The 20,830-nt window shown below is 36.5% G+C and overlaps 2 protein-coding genes across 4 annotated transcripts; both read right to left on the reverse strand.

Annotated features, from left to right (window-relative positions):
• Positions 1-11,288: 11,288 nt before the first annotated feature.
• On the reverse strand, positions 11,289-18,204 carry LOC121976735 (WEB family protein At3g02930, chloroplastic-like). 3 transcript variants are annotated; one of them, XM_042529039.1, is made up of 5 exons: positions 17,177-18,204; positions 16,972-17,090; positions 14,433-14,557; positions 13,781-14,129; positions 11,289-13,710 (listed from the first exon to the last, which is right to left on the reverse strand). In XM_042529039.1, exons 3-5 carry the CDS (start codon positions 14,450-14,452, stop codon positions 11,560-11,562), a joined length of 2,520 nt encoding a protein of 839 aa, XP_042384973.1. In that variant the 5' UTR covers positions 14,453-14,557; positions 16,972-17,090; positions 17,177-18,204; the 3' UTR covers positions 11,289-11,559. The 3 variants fall into 3 exon arrangements, with proteins under 3 accessions (XP_042384973.1, XP_042384974.1, XP_042384972.1); XM_042529040.1 differs by lacking the exons at positions 14,433-14,557; positions 17,177-18,204; XM_042529038.1 differs by lacking the exons at positions 16,972-17,090; positions 17,177-18,204 and having other exon boundaries at positions 14,433-14,680.
• LOC121978685 (pentatricopeptide repeat-containing protein At3g12770-like) lies at positions 17,223-19,385 on the reverse strand. Its single transcript, XM_042530992.1, has one exon. The coding sequence runs from the start codon at positions 19,383-19,385 to the stop codon at positions 17,223-17,225; it is 2,163 nt and encodes a 720-aa protein (XP_042386926.1).
• Positions 19,386-20,830: the final 1,445 nt, after the last annotated feature.

The raw sequence follows: 20,830 nt of genomic DNA on the forward strand, positions 1-20,830 counted from the left end.
AAATTTTTTTGACCGCTTTATTATTTTTTATGAATTTTTTTACAAAAAAATCATATTTATAAAATTAAAATTATTTTTAGAGTTATTTTTAATTTTATTTTTCTGTGATAAAACAATACGTTCTTTGTCAAAATAAATTTTGTTGGAAATTTTCGACCGTTATTTAATTTTCTATAATTTTTTTTATCAAAATACTAATTTTCACTATAAAAAAATTATTTCATTCAATTTTTAAAAATTTATTTTTTATAGAAATATTTGCTATATTACATTCTCAGAAAATCTTTTAAGATTTTTCCTTAGAAACTATTTTTCAACATTTTGTTAACTAAATAATGTTAGAAATTATAAATAGAAAAATAATCAAAAAGGTTTAAATGCCTTTTGGATGATTAAAGGGTGCATCTAATAAAGAGGTAGTATGCCTCTTAGGAAAAGATGTGATCTACATCACCCATTTTGAAATGGATGGATGAGATCTAATTGAACCAAGAGGTTCTTATATCCTTTCATATGTATAAATAAAGTCCCTCATATACTCATTCATTCACTCACTCACTCACTTCCTTCCAAGCAAAGCAAGCATTGCATTCTTGCATTGGAGAGTTCAAGAAGCTTCCTCGGTTCGGAGGTCTTGCGATTTGCAGTGCTGCTATCGCAAGATAAAAGTCGTTGTATCTTGGGAGACGATTGTCGTATTCCGTGAGCACCGTGTGCGGGGCAAATTCGTTAGCCTCGACTTAGCCGAAAATGGTGGTATACCATCATTATGTCTGCACTCAGTTTGCATCAGCAATAAAGGACCCAATATTTTTTAGATGAATTTTCTTCGTGCAAACTGATGGCTGGAATCAACGACGTTCCAACCGTCGTTCCAACTGGAGAGAAGCTGGAAAAATTCAACGGAGCCGACTTCAAAAGATGGCAGTAGAAGATGCTGTTCTACCTGACAACATTAAACCTCGTACGGTTTTTGCATGAAGACCCGCCAACTGCTACGGAAGGTAATTCCGATAGTAAGGCTGCATGCGATGCGTGGTCGCACGGAGATTTCATGTGCCGTAACTATGTTCTCAACTCGTATAACGTGTATTGTTCAATAGAGACGGAAAAATCTCTATGGGAGTCACTTGGAAAGAAATACAAAACCGAAAGCACCTGGTTGAAGAAATTCATCATCGGCCGGTTTCTAGATTTAAAAATGTTGGATTCCAAGAGCGTAACATCTCAAGTCCAAGACATGCAACTGATAATGCATGACTGGATGCCGAAGCCATGAAGCTGAACGAGTCGTTCAAAGTAGCCGCGGTAATCGAGAAATTCCCTCGGTCGTGGAAGGATTTCAAAAATTACCTAAAGCACAAGTAAAAGGAGATGAGACTTGAAGACCTAATCCTGAGGCTACGAATAGAGGAAGATAATCGAAAGATATCCGACTCCAGAGGAACGAAGTGGGCAGTCGACGAGATGTCCAATCTGGCTGAGCTAAAAGCCAAAAAGTCGAAGCAATCCAAAAAGAATGCTCAAGGCAAGAAATTCAAGGGCACATGCTACAACTGCGAAAAGTCGGGACACATGTCCAAGGATTGCAGATGCCCGAAGAAACCAACCAAGAGCCAGAAGGATGCTGCGAACCAAGTCGTAACTTCTGACGACATGGAATTGGATCTCACTGCGGTCGTGTTTGAAGCCAACACGGTGGTAGATAACCCGAAGCAATGGTGGATCGATACTGGAGCAACCCGTCATATCTGTTCTGATAAGGCGATGTTCTCCAAGTATACTCCGATAAGTGGAAGAAAGTTTTATATGGGCAATCTTATGACATCCCCGATTGTCGGACTTGGGAAAGTTGTTCTGAAAATGACGTCTGCGAAAGAGTTAACACTCATTGATGTGCTCCATGTTCCTGACATCAGGAAAAACCTAGTTTCTGGATCAACACTTGTTAAGGCCAGTTTCAGACTAGTGTTCCCGTCAAACAACTTTGTACTTACGAAAAATGATGTATTCGAAGGTAAAGGGTACTTAGAATAGAGTATGTTCAAAATGGTTGTAATGACTGTACACCGTGACTTTGATGGTAATAAAATAAAAGCTTCCAGCTATGTTGTTAAGTGTTTTAATTTGTGGCATGATCGACTTAGGCATGTCAATAATACTACTCTGAAACGTCTCGTCAAGTTAAATTTATTACCAAACGTCAATGTTGACGAAACACACAAATGTGAAGTGTGCGTGGAAGCAAAAATGACGAGACTACTTTTTCATTCGGTGGAAAGGTCAACGACTCCTCTAGAGTTAATACATAGTGATCTATGTGACTTAAAATTCGTACATACTAGAGGAGGTAAAAAGTATTTTATTACTTTTATCGATAACTACACGAGGTTCTGTTATGTCTTTCTTTTAAGAAGTAAAGATGAAGCCTTAGAAGCTTTCAGAACCTATAAAATAGAAGTTGGAAATCAAATTGATAAACGAATTAAAATAATTCGTACCGATAGAGGAGAATATGGTGCACCGTTTGATGAATTTTGTTCAGAATCTGGCATTATCCATCAAACAACGACGCCTTACACGCCTCAATCAAATGGTATTGTCAAACGTAAAAATCAGACACTAAAAGAAATGATGAATGCCCTGTTGATAAATTCAGGCTTACCCCAGAACTTGTGGGGGGAAGCTATACTATCAGCAAACCACATTCTCAACAAAATCTCTCACAAGAAAAACGATAAAACACCATATGAACTATAGAAACACCACGAGCCATCGTACAAATACCTAAAGTTATGGGGGTGCTTAGCAAAGGTCGAAGTACCTAAGCTAAAGCAAGTAAAGATCGGGCCTAAAACGTTCGATGCGATATTTATCGGATTTGCCCATAACAGTAGTGCATATCGATTCATAGTTCACAAGTCAGATATTCCTGATATTCATGTGGGAACAACCATAGAATCTCGGAATGCGATATTCTTTGAAAACATATTCCCAAATAAGAAGGGAAACATTCAAAGTGATAACAACAGAAGTTCTAACGAAATGACGTTTCTGAACTTAGTTGTCGTAAAAGGACTATTGACAATCAAAGCGAAGAGCCACGTTAGAGCAAACAAGCTAGAGTTGAGAAATCGTTCAGGCCAGACTTCATGACTTTTATGTTAGAAATGGACCCAAGAACATTAAGCGAAGCTCTCTCTAGTCCCGACGCCCCAATGTGGAAAGAAGCCGTCAATAGTGAAATCGAGTCCATCATGAATAACCATACTTGGAAACTAGTAGACCTTCCTTCTAGTACCAAACCATTAGGTTGTAAGTGGATACTAAAACGTAAGTATAAATCTGATAAATCAATTAACAAGTATAAGGCCAGACTTGTAGTCAAAGGGTACAAGCAAAAGGAAGACCTTGACTACTTTGATACCTACTCACCGGTGACAAGGATTACATCCATACGAGTGCTGATAACCATCGCAGCACTATATGACCTTGAAATACACCAAATGGATGTTAATACTGTGTTCTTAAATGGTGAGTTGGAAGAAGAAATTTATATGGATCAACCCAAGGGGTTCGTAGCTCCAGGAAAAGAGGGAAAGGTGTGTCGACTTATTAAGTCGTTGTACAGACTTAAACAAGCACATAAACAATAGCACACAAAATTTAACAAAATAATGCTGTCAAACGAATTCAAAATAAATGAATGTGACAAATGCATTTATGTCAAAAACACACCTGAAGGTCATGTAATGATCTGTCTATACGTAGACGACATGCTTATAATGGGCAATAATTATGAGTACAAAGAAAATGTTGCCCAAGAATTTCTATATGAAAGACATGGGTCTAGCAGATGTTATATTGGGAATTAAAATTCTCAGGATATCCGATGGGATAGTTTTGACACAATCTCATTATGTAGAGTTAGTATTGAAAAGGTTCAATGCAAACAATCTCTCTACAGTGAAAACACCTATGGATCTAAGTCAACACTTAACGAAAAACCATGGTGAGCCCATATCGCAATTGGAATATTCTCGGATAATAGCCAGCTTGATGTATCTCACAAACTGCACACGTCCGGATATTGCCTGTACGGTCAACAAGCTGAATCATTTTATGAGTAATCCAAACGACACCTATTGGGAAGCATTGATGCGAGTTCTTAGATATTTGAAATATACTATGAACTATGGATTACATTACGGAAAGTATCCCACTGTCTTAGAGGGATATTGTGATGCTAATTGGATATCAGATATAAGAGATTCCAAATCCACTAGTGAGTATGTATTCACAATCGGTGGAGGAGCGGTATCTTGGAAATCCACAAAGCAGACATTCATAGCTTGGTCAACTATGGAATCCGAGTTTATAGCATTAGACAAAACAGCTAAAGAAGCTGAATGGTTGCGGAATTTCTTGGAAGATATTCCGAGCTGGACGAAACCTGTGCCCGTTGTACTTATACACTGTGATAGTCAATCGGCGATTAGAATGGCACAGAGTAGTATGTATAATGGTAAGTCTCGACATATATGTCGTAGACACAATACCATTAGGCAGTTGATCTCGAACAGAGTGATTGTAATCAACTATGTCAAGTCCAAAGATAATTTGACAGATCCTCTTACGAAGGGGCTAAGTCGAGATCAAGTATACTGCTCATCGAGAGGAATGAGATTAAAAATCTACAACTAAAAATGACTATAGCGGTAACCCAACCTTGTTGACTGGAGATCCCAAGATATTGGTTCAATGAGACAACGAAGTTACAGAAGTTATGTTATAACACACGAGATATATTATCATTATCTCTATCCCAATTCTAGGATGAACTTGTGTTGTCCTACCACATGTAGTGAGGATAAGCTTATGCTTTTAATGACTTCTATACCTTTATAAGGTGGAGTATGGTAGGATACTCTTGATAGAAGTGTCACCTATGTGAGTGTGAAAACTGGTCGTTTCAATGAAACACACATGAATCCAAGATGGTATCCATGGTTAAAACGGAACCAACCATGAGAACCCAAAAGTAAGTGAGATAAATCTTTGTGTGGGTGTTATTGTCTTAGTATACACAAACAGCTGAGCAGTTCAAGACATCACGTTCACTGCACAACCTAGTATGCTCGATAGCATTCCACTACGGAAGGTTCAAAGCCACAAGCTATCTTTCCCGATGCATTGACTTATCGATTGAACTCTCCTTAGGTGATAACATGCATGTATTATTTTTCATTTATGTGGGGGATTGTTAGAAATTATAAATGAAAAAATAATCAAAAAAGTTTAAATGCCTTTTGGATGATTAAAGTGTGCATCTAATGAAGAGGTTGTATGCCTTTTAGGAAAGGATGCGATCTACATCACCCATTTTGAAATGGATGGATGAGATCTAATTGAACCAAGAGGTTCTTATACCCTTTCATATGTATAAATAAAGTCCCTCACATACTCATTCATTCGCTCACTTCCTTCCAAGCAAAGCAAACATTGCATTCTTACATTGAAGAGTTCAAGAAGCTTCCTCGATTCGGAGGTCTTGCGATTTGCAGTGCTGCTATCGCAAGATAAAAGTCATTGTATCTTAGGAGACGATTGCCGTATTTCGTGGGCACCGTGTGCGGGGTAAATTCGTCTTAAAGAGATAGAGTCTAACTCTAACCTCGACTTAGCCGAAAACAGTGGTATATCATCATTCTGCCTGCACTCAGTTTGCATCAGCAATAAAGGACCCAACAAATATATCTCTTTGTATAAAATAATTTATTACTGCTAAATATAATTTTGTTTATTGTTGAAAATTTTATTCAGTCTCTTCTCCACTTTTTGCTCGACCATCATACTGATTTGAGCATCGAAGGATCTGTGTCAAAGACTCCCTCATTAGTTCTTGTTCTAATATTCCTTTTGCCCTTTCTATGACATGTGTAGAGAAAAAAGAATCATTTTTTTTTAGTTCAAGGTTTTCTCCCCGACAATAATAAAATCATCTATTCAATACGTCATTTTCATTGTTTTTAAATAGGATCAATTCCCTTATAATATTTGTGTCACTTTGCCATGACAAGTGATTTAATTTAATTTAATTTGATTGGATTGAAAAGAAAGAAAGAAAATAAAATTTTCATGATGTAGCAAGAAAGTGATGGCCACTATTGTTGTCGTTCAAGTAAGGGATTACATTTTTTTTAGTTTTTTTTTTTTTGGTAAATAGCCATCCACTTAGATTTGTTCCACCTAATTTGTGAAGAAAAAAGATCAATAAAAGGGAAATAATAATATATTAATATACATTCATTTACTTTCTTTTGTTTTGTTTTGGCCATGTATGGTGCACCTCTGCTTTGCATCTTTACAGTGTCAGAGTGGCACTATGTAGGAATCAAAGAATTAATTCTATCCTTACCTATAGAAAAAAAAAAAAAAAAGGGCTTTTGCACTTATCGAAACAAGGGCAGTAATAATAAAATGGCGTCCTTTGTTTTTTTATTTTTTTTTTTATCAATAGGACTGGGCACCTCATCAGTTCTCCTTGTAAAATAACACGGCTACCTTCGAATATATTGTTTGACCAATTTTAACTTTTTGACAAATAATTTTAATTTTTTTTTATAGTTCAATTTTAAATTCAAATCCCAAACTGTTCAAGCGGACTTTGATCTATTTAACAATATTCACATTATAGACCAAAAAAAAAATCTTAAATTAAAATTGAGCTGGGAATGTGTCTATAGTCTCAAGCAACTAAAGTAGTAAGGGTACATTTAATTTAAGTTATAAATTAATCAACATTATTTAAATTAATCAAATGGTATAGTCAATTTAAATCATTTAATTTTAATATGATTAAATAATTTACAATTACCTCTTAATTATTTGACAACTTAAATTCATATTTTAATTATCTTGCTAATTCTTATTTAATGAATTAAAATTATTTTTAATCAATCAAATCAAACTGTTACGTTTTGATTTAAAGGAATTAATTAATTAATTTATATATATTTCTTTTCATCTTTTAGCTTCGCATTGCTTTTCTTTTTTCCCTTTGTCTTCTCCCTCGCGACAAAACCAAGGAAAACTTCAAAAACTCATAGAAAGGAAAGATCACATAGCCACCCTTAGGTATATTGGCCGTTAAAGATTGGGGAGGCGGTGGTTGCTCGACGGAAGCAACGATGGACAATAGGTATTAGAGTAGGGCTAGGCTATAGCTTAAGACATCTCTTACCTGGATCCGTCTTTGGTTGTAATAGTTATAATTTTATAGTTGTCACAACGATACTCAACCTATTAAAAAATATTCATATATTAATAATTACAATTTCATAACTGCTACATACGTAAATTTGGCTTGTTCATTTAACATTCATATTATAGTAGTTATAAAATCATAACTGATACAACTCAAATTTATCTTGTTCAATAATATTCATATTATAGCAACTAAAAATTACATTTGTTACAACTTAAATTTGTCATGTTCAATAACATTCATGCTATAACAATTATGAAACTATAGCTACTATAATTACAGTAACTATTATAACTTTTGTAACCGCTATAATTTCGTAGTTATTATAATACAGGTCTATCATATTTATACAATTAACCGATCAATTCAGAATTTAATATATATGACAAAAGATAAAAAAGATAATAATATCAAATGGTGTAATTTAAGAATAATGATATCATTTTACAAGTGCTAGTAGAATGGAATGCTCTTTGATTAAAAAAAATGAAAGAGAAATATTAATGTGATAGATTCCAAAAAAATATGGACGTTCTTTTAACAAGACAAATTAAAGTGGGGATTCAAGAATTAATTCAATGCCTTTCTTTTTTTTTCTTTAAAAAAAAAAAAGGAAAGACCATGAAAGTTTAACTCATTGATTAACTAGGGGTTGCTTTGTTTACCATGATATTTATATCGCGACTTCAATTTGAGAAAGATCATGCTTGATTTTAACCTCTAGTAGATCAATTGTGAGGTCGAAATCAATCAATTACAAGTATTATTCAAATGTAATGTAGTGAATATTATAGTTAGGTAAGGTTGTGCTGTACAATAGCTTTTCTATAATGCAATACTTACATTAAATTGTAGAAAAACAATTTAAAAAATATATATTGATATTCTAAATATTGATCGGTTCCAACACAATACATCTTCTATTGCATTTTTATTGCAACATGTGTAGCATTATAGCACGATTAAGTGTATTAAGTAAAGATTTGGGTGGAAGATAAAACAATATTAAATAATGTCATAGAGTAGTTGGATAATTATATATGATTAAATAATAAGATAGGACAGTTTTTATAAAAATATTAAAATGAAATGTCACTTTAATGATATGAAAAAAAAACCAAAGGAGATCTTTTGACTTTCAACCTAACCGCCCAAGCCTCCACTATCATTAGGAGAGTGGTAAAGTAAAAAAGTTCAAATGGCAAGTACTTAGGTTGTCAGATCCTCTAACTGACTCCCTAACTATTATAATCTTATACCAATCATTTACTACTAAATCATACCCTTAGGGCAAATATTGAATTAAGTAACATCGAATTTAGGATGATTAATTTGACTCATCGAAATTTTTTAATCGTTGTCAGGGTAAATTAAGAAGTACTCACGGCGGATGATCCAAAATCTCAACATCTCATAGTTGTGCGTCTTAGTTGGAGGAAAAATATCTGTAAATGCATCATAGCTGGAAATCAAATCACGAATGTTTGGGTGATAACTGGACATTCTTTCGCTGCACCATAGTTCTATGGGTGTCGAATTCACATTATAGCAAGTATAAAATCTTACCTACTACAATGTAATGTAGGACCATTAAAAACGAGAGATGGGTGAATTTCATTGCTTAAAAACTTTTATTTTCTTTAACAAAATCTTTTGGAAAACTCGAGTATGTAGTGGAATAAAATAAATAAATAAAGAAATAAAGATAAAAGAAATCTCCTTTTTTTACTTGGTTCTGAGCACAACTCACTCTTACTTTAAGGCTTGAGTTCCTTGATCATTTTTGTTGGACAATTCACTAAATGAATGATAGTACAAGCAATATTATAAAATGTAAGTACAGTATATTGACAACAATTAAATAAGATAAAGCGTTGGTTGTTAGTGAGATTTCCAACGTTGTAGGAACAGAGCTTGCACATGTAGCAACGACGGAATAAAGCATAGGTTGAATTGATTCAAACAAAGAAGTTATATTTCGCTCGGATCCCAAGGCTTCCTTTTATAGGCTTTGTTTAGTCAACGGATAAATTGTTCCATCGGCTAATAAGTTTATCCGTCTATTTATCCTTGTTACTTCCTTGTTTAATGCGATTTGATCCGTCCGATCTTGAAAATCTCATTGTTCCGTTAACTGATCAACTCGATCCATCGAGATAACATCGACTCCTTCCTTGTATGCTGTGATTCGATTTGCCTGATCCTATAAATCAAGTTGTTCCATCGACGGATCCAACTTATCTGTCCACCAAACCTCACTTTCCTTATTTCTCTATTTTGACCTGTCAAATAGTTTTATCCATCAACTGACCACTCTGTTATATGGACTGAACAAATTGAGGATCCGTCGACTGAAAATATTTTTCAATTGACGGAACACCTATAAAACATAATTAGAACATTTTATCCTACAAAACAAGGTTAGAATAAATAAAATATTTACCAACAAAACAATGTTAGAATAGATATATGCATGATAAAGACAGTTAGTACTATCTTGATCTTAATTTAGAAAACTTTGTTGATTTCTTCAGTTGGATCAGTGCCTAAAGCTTGCCCTTATTGGGACACAACCTTATTACACTCACTCTAGGTGCTTACCTCAATTTATCAGCCAAATATCTGGTCCTCTAGACCTATTTGGATTTCATCTGGCCGCTTAGTGTAATTGATCCAATCCACTAAAACTTTCTTGTAGCACTGAATAAAATAGTAAAGTAAATCAGTGTTAGCAACATTCAAGAGCGGTCCGTTATACTTACTTAGAGTTCACTTTTCTAAGTCTTCTCACTTACTTAGAGTTCACTACCTTAAATTTTTTCCTTTGTTTAGAGTTCACTCCTCCCAAACTTCGCACTACATAGGGTTTACTCTCCTAGGATTTTTCTTTGCTTGGAGTTCACTCCTACAAGAGTTCTCACTACTTAGGATTTACTCCCTTAGGGTTTCCTCTTTGTTTGAAGTTCATTTCTTCAAGACTTTTCACTCTCAAGGGTTCACTCCCCTAAGATTTTTCCATTGCTTAGAGTTCACTCTTCCAAGACTTCTCACTTTTTTATTCATCCGTTAATCTTGATTTAACTAGACTTCATTAAATATATTGTTAAACAAATATTAAAATACTAGATGTGGATTATACTAAGAGTAAATTTTTACCAACATTGAATAGATTAAGTATATATATTATAAACAGTTATAATTTACTTCAACATATGCCATAGTTATAAAATCATAAATACTATACCGCATTCGACTATATATTATAAACAGTTATAATTTTACTACAACATATGGCATAGTTACAAAATCATAAATACTATAACGCATTCGATAGATTCCAGATTTAAACGAAAGATTGAGGTGAAAGATAAACAGTCTGAACATTATTAGAGAATAACCGGATAATTATATACACTGAGGAAATGCTCAATAAAAATTAAAGTGTATAATAATAATACAATTTGACTTTTGCCCTAACTGAAACGGTGAAACCTATATATTTCCCGCGCCTTCCGAGTTTCTCCCGCCATCGTTATGGGCGCCAATTATTCCCGTCCATTTCAACAACTCCCCTGTTTAAGCCACCGATCCAGTTCCTTCGAGTGCTACATTTCTCTCCATTCTCTCCGTCGCTGGCGCAATTTCTGCGTCGCGATGGTGGTGGTTTTGGGTTCAGGGAAGTTCTACGGGAGCAGCCTCCCGCGCCCTCGCTTCTACGCCCATGGGTGGCCTCACCTTCCATCGCCATCGCCTCCAGGGACGCATCGAGGGCTCCGTCAAGAGGCTACGAGTTCCGAAAGAAGAGGAAGGAAAAGGGGATCTATAAGAAAAAGAAGAGGAAGGAATTGAATACGAAAATGCCAGGAAGGTCTTCTCCAAGAATCAAGCAATAGACTTCATTCTTATCCCGAGACTGAATTGTGCGTTTCTTAATCTTTTCTATATTTTTTTTCCCAAAATAAGTAATCTGTAGTTTTGAATCATGCAAATGAAAATAGATCAATCCCTTGGAATATTTGGGTGTGGAAACGAATAACTTCAGACTGTAATATATAAATAAAACACTACTGTTCATACAACAAACACTTATTACATTCCATTCATTGCATATGTTATGGAAGCAGAGTAGCGATGTTCTCTCTTTCTGAACTTAATTTTTTCTTTTCTTTTTTGATTGTAACAGGCTTTCAGACAAGCACTTAAGTAACTCAATGCAAGCACCAGAAAACCCAATCCATCCTTAAACCTGAAAGCATGAGAGGTAGAGTATTTGATTGAATGAGATATGCGTACTATTTATGGCTTTTGTCTTTCTGGCTTCCTCTCTTCAGCAGATGCCCAAACTTATGTAGCATTCCATTCTTTTTCTTGGGATGCTGCTGGATGTTGGAGAATGAGTGAATCCCTGGGCCAATGCTTTCTGCCATACTATTTGTCTGTTCAAGGCTACCATAATAGTTATGAATCCTTGATTCATCATCGTCGTCGTCAGTTTCTGTCTCATGATCCTTTTCTGATTTGAAGTCCTTGGGCATGGCATCTGTGTGATCTTCCTCATCGTCGTTGTAGTTTCCTTTATCATTCTCCTCATTCATTTTTGGTCCATCCTGAGAAATGATGATTGGTAACGTATCATGCTCATTTTCATTCTCCAGTAGCTCAATCTTCACATCAGTTTTCTTGGCCATGGTTTCCTCGAGCAACAAAGAAAGCTCTTTGATTTTCTGCAGGGCAGCAGTTTCCTTGATCTGAAGATCGGCATTTTCTTGAGCGATGCTCTGTAACTCATTCTCCTTGTCCAACAGCCTTTCCTTCAATCCCAAAGTCTCCGTCTTTGCATCTTCTGTTGCTTGATATGCAGCAGCAGCTGCAGATTCAGCTTGTTTCAACTTGCTTGTCATCTCGGCTCCATCTGCCTTTGCAGCTTGTGCTTCTCTCTCTGCTGCATTGAGTGAAGTGAGAACCTTTTCCATTTCAATCTTGAGGGAAGCAACTTCATTTTCGAACTTTTTGATGTCATTGATAAATTTTAGCTCCTTTGCACCCAATTCAGCATTATAATTATCCATTCCAGTTTCAAATTTCTCTATATTTTTCTTGAGGCAAACTATCTCGTATCTTGCTTCATCGAGCATGACCTCGTATCTCTCTTCAGTGTTCTTGAAAGCTGAATTCAATTGCTCTATCTGCACCCGAGAATCATCCATATCAGTTTGCACTGCTAGAAGCCTTTCTTGATTTTCTCTGGCTTCACTAGACTTGTCATGCAATGCTGAAACTAGATCTTCCATTGCCTTTTTAAGAGTTTCCACTTCATCTTTACTGGTCTTAAGTTCATCATTGAGTTTGTCCTTCTCCTTCAACAGTTTCTCAATGCCAAAAGCAGCAGCCTTGTCCTTGTCGAGCGCCTGCAATTTCTCCTCCTCCAGTTTCTTAACCTCATCTTTTAGCACTGTAACCGTCTCACTCAGGCTCATTACCTCTTCTTCTGACAAATAAAGCTTTCTCTCTGAATCCTTGAGTCCAATTTTGCAATTGGCCACTTCAATCTCCATGTGTTTGACTTTCCTTTTGAGATCAGCAATCTCAGTTTCAGCATCTTGCAATAAAGTGGTGCATTCTTGAATCTTTTCTCTTGCAGTCTCAAGAGATTCAGTTGCAGATTTCTTAGATTGATCAGCTTCCTTCAACTTAGTTTCCAACAAAGTCACTGCCTCTTTCAGTTCTCCAACTTCCTTGGATGCATCTGCTGTAGCTTTCTTTGCATCAGTTATCTCCATTCGGAGCTGTCCAACTAGTGCTTCCATCTCAGGTAACTTCTCTTCAGCTGTCTTAGCTCTTTCAAGCTCAACTTGCAAAGCATTGGTATCAGCATTCAACTTCTTAATACGCTCTCCTGCTTCTTTATTCATATTATCCAGCTTGGAGTCAAGCAAGGATTTTAAGCGGCTCATTTCTTTTGACAAGGTCTTGACCTTCTCCGAGTTCGATCTAGCAGTCTTATTTGCACCATCAGCTTCACGCAGGGCGGCATCTTTTTCGTCTGTAACATTAGCTAAATCAAGCTTCACTTTCTGCAGTTCATTGGTCATAGACAGCAGTGCTGAAATATCCATAGCACGTTGATCTTGGATACTTGCAAGTTCTTCCTGATGCGCTGCCTCCATTTTTTGTGCAGCTTCAATGCTCATTTGCTCCAACTCATCGGTGCGGAATTTCTGAATCTCCAAGCTCTTCTCAGCACTATCCTTAGAAATAATTGCCTCTTGGAGTTTCTCATTGGCCTTACTAGCCAATCTCGTAGCTTCAAGCAAGTCCCCAGTGATGCGGATCTTCTCTTGCTCAGCATGAGACAGCTCCTTCTTTGCTTTCAGCAATTCTTCCTCAAGAGCATCCAACTTTGCCTGCAGCTCAGTGCCTCTCGATGATGATCGCTGTGGCTTCTGAAACAAAATTGTGATCTCCATTAAAGCTATGAAAAACACTGCTAAAGAATGGAATCAGAATTCTCACATCAAGAGAGAAAGTGGTCTTAATTGTTGGTTTGGAATCGACAGAAATTGGCGATCTGTCAACTGAAGGGCGAGGCTTCACTGCAGGAGAAGAATGAGAAGACATGCTGCTCTTGATTGTCGTTTTTGAGTCAACTGCCTTTGATGATCGCTCAAGCAAAGCGTGAAGCTTTGGTGAAGTAGAAAATCGGTCAAAAGTATGTGACTTTGGAAGAGGAGAAGATAGCTTTGCCACAGAAGAAGGCGATGTGGAGTCGGACTTGGTGGTCGATCCATTTCCAGCTACCTTGCCAACCCTGGTGGTCGTCGATGATGGAGGCTTGCCATTTAAGGCATCAGGTATGCTAGATCTGTTCGATGGTAGATTCAATGAGTTCTTCTCGCACCCAAATGACAAACAAGAAATAGAATGCAATTCATTTCATGCACCGGTGCATCATCTAACAAGCTCATCATATCAAGATCGATAGATATCACAATTGAAGGCTAAATGGGGATAGGTTAAACTCAGCATTGAACAATGAAAAAGGAGAACGAATCAGAGGTACAATAGAAACCAACAAAAGAGATAAAAAAAAAAAAGCCTAGAATCAGAGAAAGATGGCAGCTTGTGCAGAACGATCCATCAGATCCGGTAAGAAGCGGAAACTTACCGAGCCTTGGAGCTCAACATCGCCGCCGACGGAGATGAAGGCGGGGAAAAAGATGCCGATCAGTCGGAGAGCGACGGAAAATGGGGATCGGAGATGGAGAAAGTAAAGCCAGGGCAATCAGCACACTGAACCAGGAACCAACTAATTAATGCAGAAAAAGGAAATCCGCAAGAATCACCCCCCTAACAACTAAAAAACAGGCGCAGCGAACATTTATAGTAGTCTTTGAAAAACAATAATGTGATATATTTTGTGCAATTCACAATTTTTTTTTAGATTTTATGAAAATTTTTCATGGACCATAAATCAGAAAGTACAAATGATCTCGGAGGATGATTCAGTATGATAAGTTTTTCAAACTGTATAATGTGTTCGGAATGAGATGTCCAATCTTTTATCATTGCACTATAACTCTAGGTCTAGGGGCATTGTGCAATTCTCATGCACATTTGTCTAGGATCATCAATGCTGTTTCATGTATTTTAATTTTAATTTTTGAATCAGATAAATGAATCTGTAAATGTTATTTCTAAATAAATGCCAAGTTAGAAAACAGGGGAAGGAAATCATATAGAACTACTATATTGGTTTTAATTTATTTGCTATTACAACATAGAGAAAGTTGGAGACCAAACTCTTCATGTTTTGTTTTTTTCTTTTTATTTTTTTTCTTTTCTATCATATTATTTTAGTTCAAGTTGGGGTCTTGGATTTTGTGTGTGAGATCCAGTGAGGATTTCTGCAAGGAAACTTCTGTTCGTGTTGACAGGGGCACATGACTTCTCAATTATTACTGAGGGTTTAAAAAATGTGTATTAACTTTTTTTTAAAAAAGTTTATTAAAACAGTATTATTTTTTTATAATTCAAATGCTTAGGTTTAGTCGGATTAATTTTGAAAGTAGATGGTCTTCAAATACAACTGGTACATTTAGAGTCAGACCTTCAAAATATTCGTTCATACTAAGATTCCAACTCTGATATTACTATAAGATAGACAAACTTTGAGCATAACTGTTCTAAGATGGCCATTTAGTTTTTGATAATTTTAAAAAACTAGTATTTTGAAAAGGAATGGCTTGGTGAAATCAATTATTTAAAAAAAGGACGAAGAAGAAGAAGAAATACTTGTGATTGAGGGAGAGTAGAAATAGAATGGATTCTTCTTTGGCATCACATGGTGGAAGAGACTTGGTACAAGATATGGAATGCACATGGATGAAGATACCAAATAGTCATGTTCCTACTAAATGCACCATCTTTTTCTTAGTTTCTTTTAACAACTCATGGAACAAATGACCATTAACAATTATTTTCAAATGAATTTAATAAGTGATGATCGTGATGAGTCAATAAATCAAATCGAACAGAGCCAATTTACCCCTCGAACCCATGTGATCACAACCATCCATGCATTTGGATTCTCATCTATGGGCAAAAGAAGCCAAAAGCAACTACTAAATCTCACTAATAGTAGTTGAGTTAGTTCCTCATAAACTAACTACCACGAAAATAAACTATATTAGCCAACAACTAAGAGGAACAATCCTTTACTATCAATATATTTTGTAAATGAACAAAGCACAGGATGATGATAACTCTATTTTATATATCATTCAAAGAATAGGTGGCCTACCTCTTGACAAAGCACATATTGAGAATTACCTTTGTGGACTTGTATCCAAACCGAGTATGGTTGAGACATTTTCAATTTAAAAGAGTGTTATAATCGAAAAAAACTTATCAATAACATGTAAGAGTTGTTCTACTAGAGTCATACAGGTAATTAAATGCATAAGATGCACAAGAATATTGGAATATAACAATTTTTTTCATCCTTGGAAGTAGTTTGGTCTTTGCCCCTACAAGTGTGGTGTAGTGGTAAAGTATTCAGAAGAACAACTAAGAGTATAATCTCACTATCTCACAGTTCAATAATTGAGGCGATGGATTTAGCATTTAATAGAGGGCTACAATAATGAGCAAGCAATAGTGTATATTTCTCCACAAGTCAAGCCAACAACACATGGTTGATGTCGACTATGTGCTTCACCAATAGCCAACAATACATGTTTAATCTTGTAAATGCATTATAAAAAGGATAAATTAAATTAAAAAAAAACTTATATGAATGATGGTATAACAATTAAAAATTGACAATAGCAAAAGGCTAAAAAGCATAAACTGCAATTGTTTCAACCAATATCTCAATTTTAAAACCTGATAATCAATTGAGCAATAGTTGTCAATTAGAGGAAACATATTAAGGCAAGTCAACTTAAGATAATTAAATAAACAAATTAAGGCAAGTCAACTTTAGATAAATTTATGTTGATTATGTTTAGATCGCCTTGAAAGGTAAACAATATTTCAAAGTTAAGACATTGCTCTTACTAATAAACAACATGCTTCTCTTACATAATTTAGATCATGCAAACCATGTTCTTGTTTATGTGTTCTTGTATTCAAGATCTAAGTTCATTGTAGGAGAGATGTTCAAAATACTATTGGAGTTTTTTTTTTCCTATTACATGCTTTACCTTGTTATATCTTGGATTGAAATTTGCACTCAGATCATTAGAGAGAAGCACTTATCCTTCGAGAAAAAATTTAGTTTTGAATTGTTTGAATCCTGGGCAGAGTCCGCTGCTGCAGCTATCTGTGGAACAAAGACATTTTGGTTAGTATCGAAATAACTATAAAATCACAATTATGAAGCTGCAAATTCGGTGTATATGACTATACTTGCTTAACAGTTTGAATGAGTTCTTCATTGTCATTGTTTCAGGCTTCACCAGTAGTCCCTGCAAGAACAAAGGCCATTCTTGAAATGATGAAACCTGTTGATATCCCTAACAACTATCTCTCTCGCTGTCAGTTTAGATATGAGCTTCGTAGCAGAATGACAATTCATGCAAGAGCGAAGGTTCTTCATGATCATGATCGTTGATCCAGGATCGGTTGTTATGAGACCAAATGCGATCGCAATCATCTCGCTGTGATGGTACAAAGAAACTTCCTTCTCTTCCATGTTCAAGTCATGCAAGTCAGAAGTCAAGTGAGGAACAAATCCAGACTCCTTCAACTTCCTCTCCATTTCACCGAGCATCGCAAGTATATCATTCATTCTCGGGTGAGACCTGTCCCCAGCACGGAACGAATGGAGCTTGCCTTTTAGATCAATGGTGCTGCACCCAATCGCCTTAACCACACCCCTCTGTTTCATCAGCACCCGGACCTTGGCAACATCGCTCCACATGCCCGCAGAGGCATAGATGTTGGAGAGCTTCACATAGTGCCCAGCATTGAGAGGCTCTAGAGCAAAAACATGTTTGGCTGCATACTCCCCCAACCTCACATTCCCGTGGATCTTACATGCATTCAACAATGCACCCCACACCGTCAGTTCGGGTTCCATCGGCATTCCCTTGATGAATTCAAATGCTTGCTCGAGCTTCCCAGCACGAGAAATGAGATCGACAACACACGCATAATGTTGATGTCGAGGTTCAATCCCATGGCTTCTCATGGAGTGGAAATAACCCCAACCCTCCTCCACAAGCCCAGCATGATTGCAAGCCGATAGCAATCCTATAAATGTAACATCATTTGGCTTCACTCCGGAATGCTTCATCTCATTGAAGAACCTGATAGCTACATGCCCACAGCCGTGCAATCCGTAACCCTTTATAATGGTACTCCAAACAACTACATCCTTGTCGACTACATGCTCGAATATCCTGAGGGCGTGAGCTATGCTTCCACATTTAGCATACATGTCGATCATGGCAGTGTTCACAAAAATGTCATCTTTGAACTCAGTGCTGTTGGTGTAGTCCTCCATCCACTTTGCCAGCTCTAAAGATCCCACCTGAGCACAAGCCAAGATCGCCGATCCAAGCGATATCGAATCAGGCTTGATTTCTCTTGAGACCATCTCACGGAAGAGCTGGAAGGCTTCAGCAGCATGGCCATTTTTGGCATAACCAGAGATCATCACGTTCCACATGATGATATCAGTCGATCGAACACTGTCAAACAACAACCTCGCAACGAGAACTTCCCCACATTTCGCATACATTGCGGCGAGAGAAATGATCAGGTCGTGTTCATCTTCAAACCCACTTTTGATCACCAAACCATGGACAGACCTTCCGAGCTCCAGGTCACCCACATCCATGTAAGCCTTTAGGACACTAACGATAACTATGAAGTCCGGAGGAGCATTCGATTCTCTTCGCATTCTGTCGAACACCTTAAGGGCCTCAAGTGGGAATCCATTCTGAGTGCAACCTGAGAGTATCGAAGTCCAAGAGATCACATTTCGAACACTTAGCAGATCAAATGTGGCACGGGCGGAGGCGATGTCGCCGCACTTGGCGTACATGGAGATGAGGCCGTTCTGGACGAATACGTCGGAATCGAAGCCGAGAGATAGCACCTGAGCGTGGGCGGCGCGGCCGGCGGCGAGGGACGGGAGTGCAGCGCAGGCCTTAAGCACCGGAGGCATGGTGAAGGCATCGGGGATGACGCCGGAGCGAATCATCTCGGCAAATAAATGCAGAGCGTCTCGGAAAGCGTTGTGGTAGGAGCAGAGGCGGATGATAGCGTTGAAGAGGAGGACGTCCTTTCGGTGGGGCATCTCGTCGAACACCCGGCGGGCGTGCGGGAGTTGGTGCGCAGCGGGAGCGGCGAGGAGGAATTTGGCCGCGACGAAGGGCGAGTGGTGAAGTCCTGCGGATATAATGAGTGCATGGATTTGGTGGAGGTGGGAAGAGTGGGCGGCGGCTGGGAGGAGGGAGATGACGCGGTCGATGGTATCGCCGCCGGCTCCGCCACTGTCGGGCATGGAGACATCTGGGAAGGAGGAAGCGGTGAACTTGGAGGAGTTTAGCGGGCATGGGAAGCGGTAAGAGTTAGGCGGTCGCCGGAAGGCAGAGAGAATCGCCGCCATGCCGGCGCTGGCATGGCGGCTATGGTCAAGTTTTCGTGTTTACGGACTTTGACTGCGTCAGGGACATTTCTGTAATTTTAATTGTAATTACGGAATAAGTAAATTAGAGAGAATGAGAAGAAGGATGAAAACTATAATTTAATTTATTTATTTTTGACCTAAAAACTTAAAGAGAAGAGTGAAAAGAAATAATTTTACATTTTTTCCCAGAGACGAGGGGAGAGACTTCTCAATTTTACAGTATTCCATATTATTAAATATTTTTATTTTTTATCTTATCTTCCCACCTTGACTTTAACGATTTATCTTTATAATTTCCATTTTTTCATGTGTTTACTTAATAATCCAATTAACTTTATATATATTTTTAATGGGCACTTATTCAATTTATACAAATTAATCCCAATCAGATCCTATAAGAATTCTTACAGGACATTTAAAGTAAGTATTTAGATTAACTATTCATTAAAGAAAATTTATCCTTTAATTTATAAAAATTGAGACTTATTCTTATATACCTAAAAAATTGAAAAAGTGCTCTATCGTTGTATCATTGTCCAGAGGTAAAATAGTAGAGAAGGTGCCCTTTAGTTTCGTAAAAATGATAAACTAGGTAGCATCGAATTTGAAGAGATCGGCTAGATTTCACGAAAATTTCTCACTAACCTAGGATAAATCAGGAAGGGCTTATGGTAAGCAACCTAAAAACCCAGCATTCGTCTATGGTTGCGACCCTATTTGGAGGAACAATTTCTATTGTAACTGAGTATCGAACCATAAATATTTGGATGATAACTTAACGTCCTTTAACTTCATATACTATGAAGAGTTAATCATCGTTTTATAAAATTTTCTTTTAAACTTTAGATATATTGGACAATCATAAGAAAAACATTATCCTTCATTTCAACTATTTATTTTGTATCCTATGTAAAATATTTCTATCAATTTTTAGTTTGTTTGTAAAAATAATTTTATATACTTAAAACTCTCAATTATAAGTAATTTGTTATCTTTTATCTTAACAATATATATTACCATAATTAATATTATTAAAGTTAAATTTTGTATATTTTATTTTTACTTACTAAATCTAAAATCTTTTATTTTCCATATTGTCGATTAAAATTTAAATTTATCATTTTGCTCTCTGATTATCAAAATAATATTATTTACAAAAAAACATGCATCATGATAGTATAGTTTGGATGTGTTTAGTAAATTAATTCATGATTAATAAAAAAAACGAATTTAGAGCCGAGACATAGTCTAAAATCTCTTATTCTAATATATATATTATAGTAAACCTTTCTTTCGAGACATAATATTAAAAAGTAGTAAACTGCCCGGAGATTCAATTAAACTTCAGGACTTTAATGATAATTTTATTTTATTTTATTATTATTTTTTCATAGTTTTGCAAACATATAAATTTCAATATGGTT

This window comes from Zingiber officinale, chromosome 4B (genome assembly GCF_018446385.1).
Source record: "Zingiber officinale cultivar Zhangliang chromosome 4B, Zo_v1.1, whole genome shotgun sequence".
In the NCBI taxonomy this organism is placed as follows: domain Eukaryota; kingdom Viridiplantae; phylum Streptophyta; class Magnoliopsida; order Zingiberales; family Zingiberaceae; genus Zingiber; species Zingiber officinale.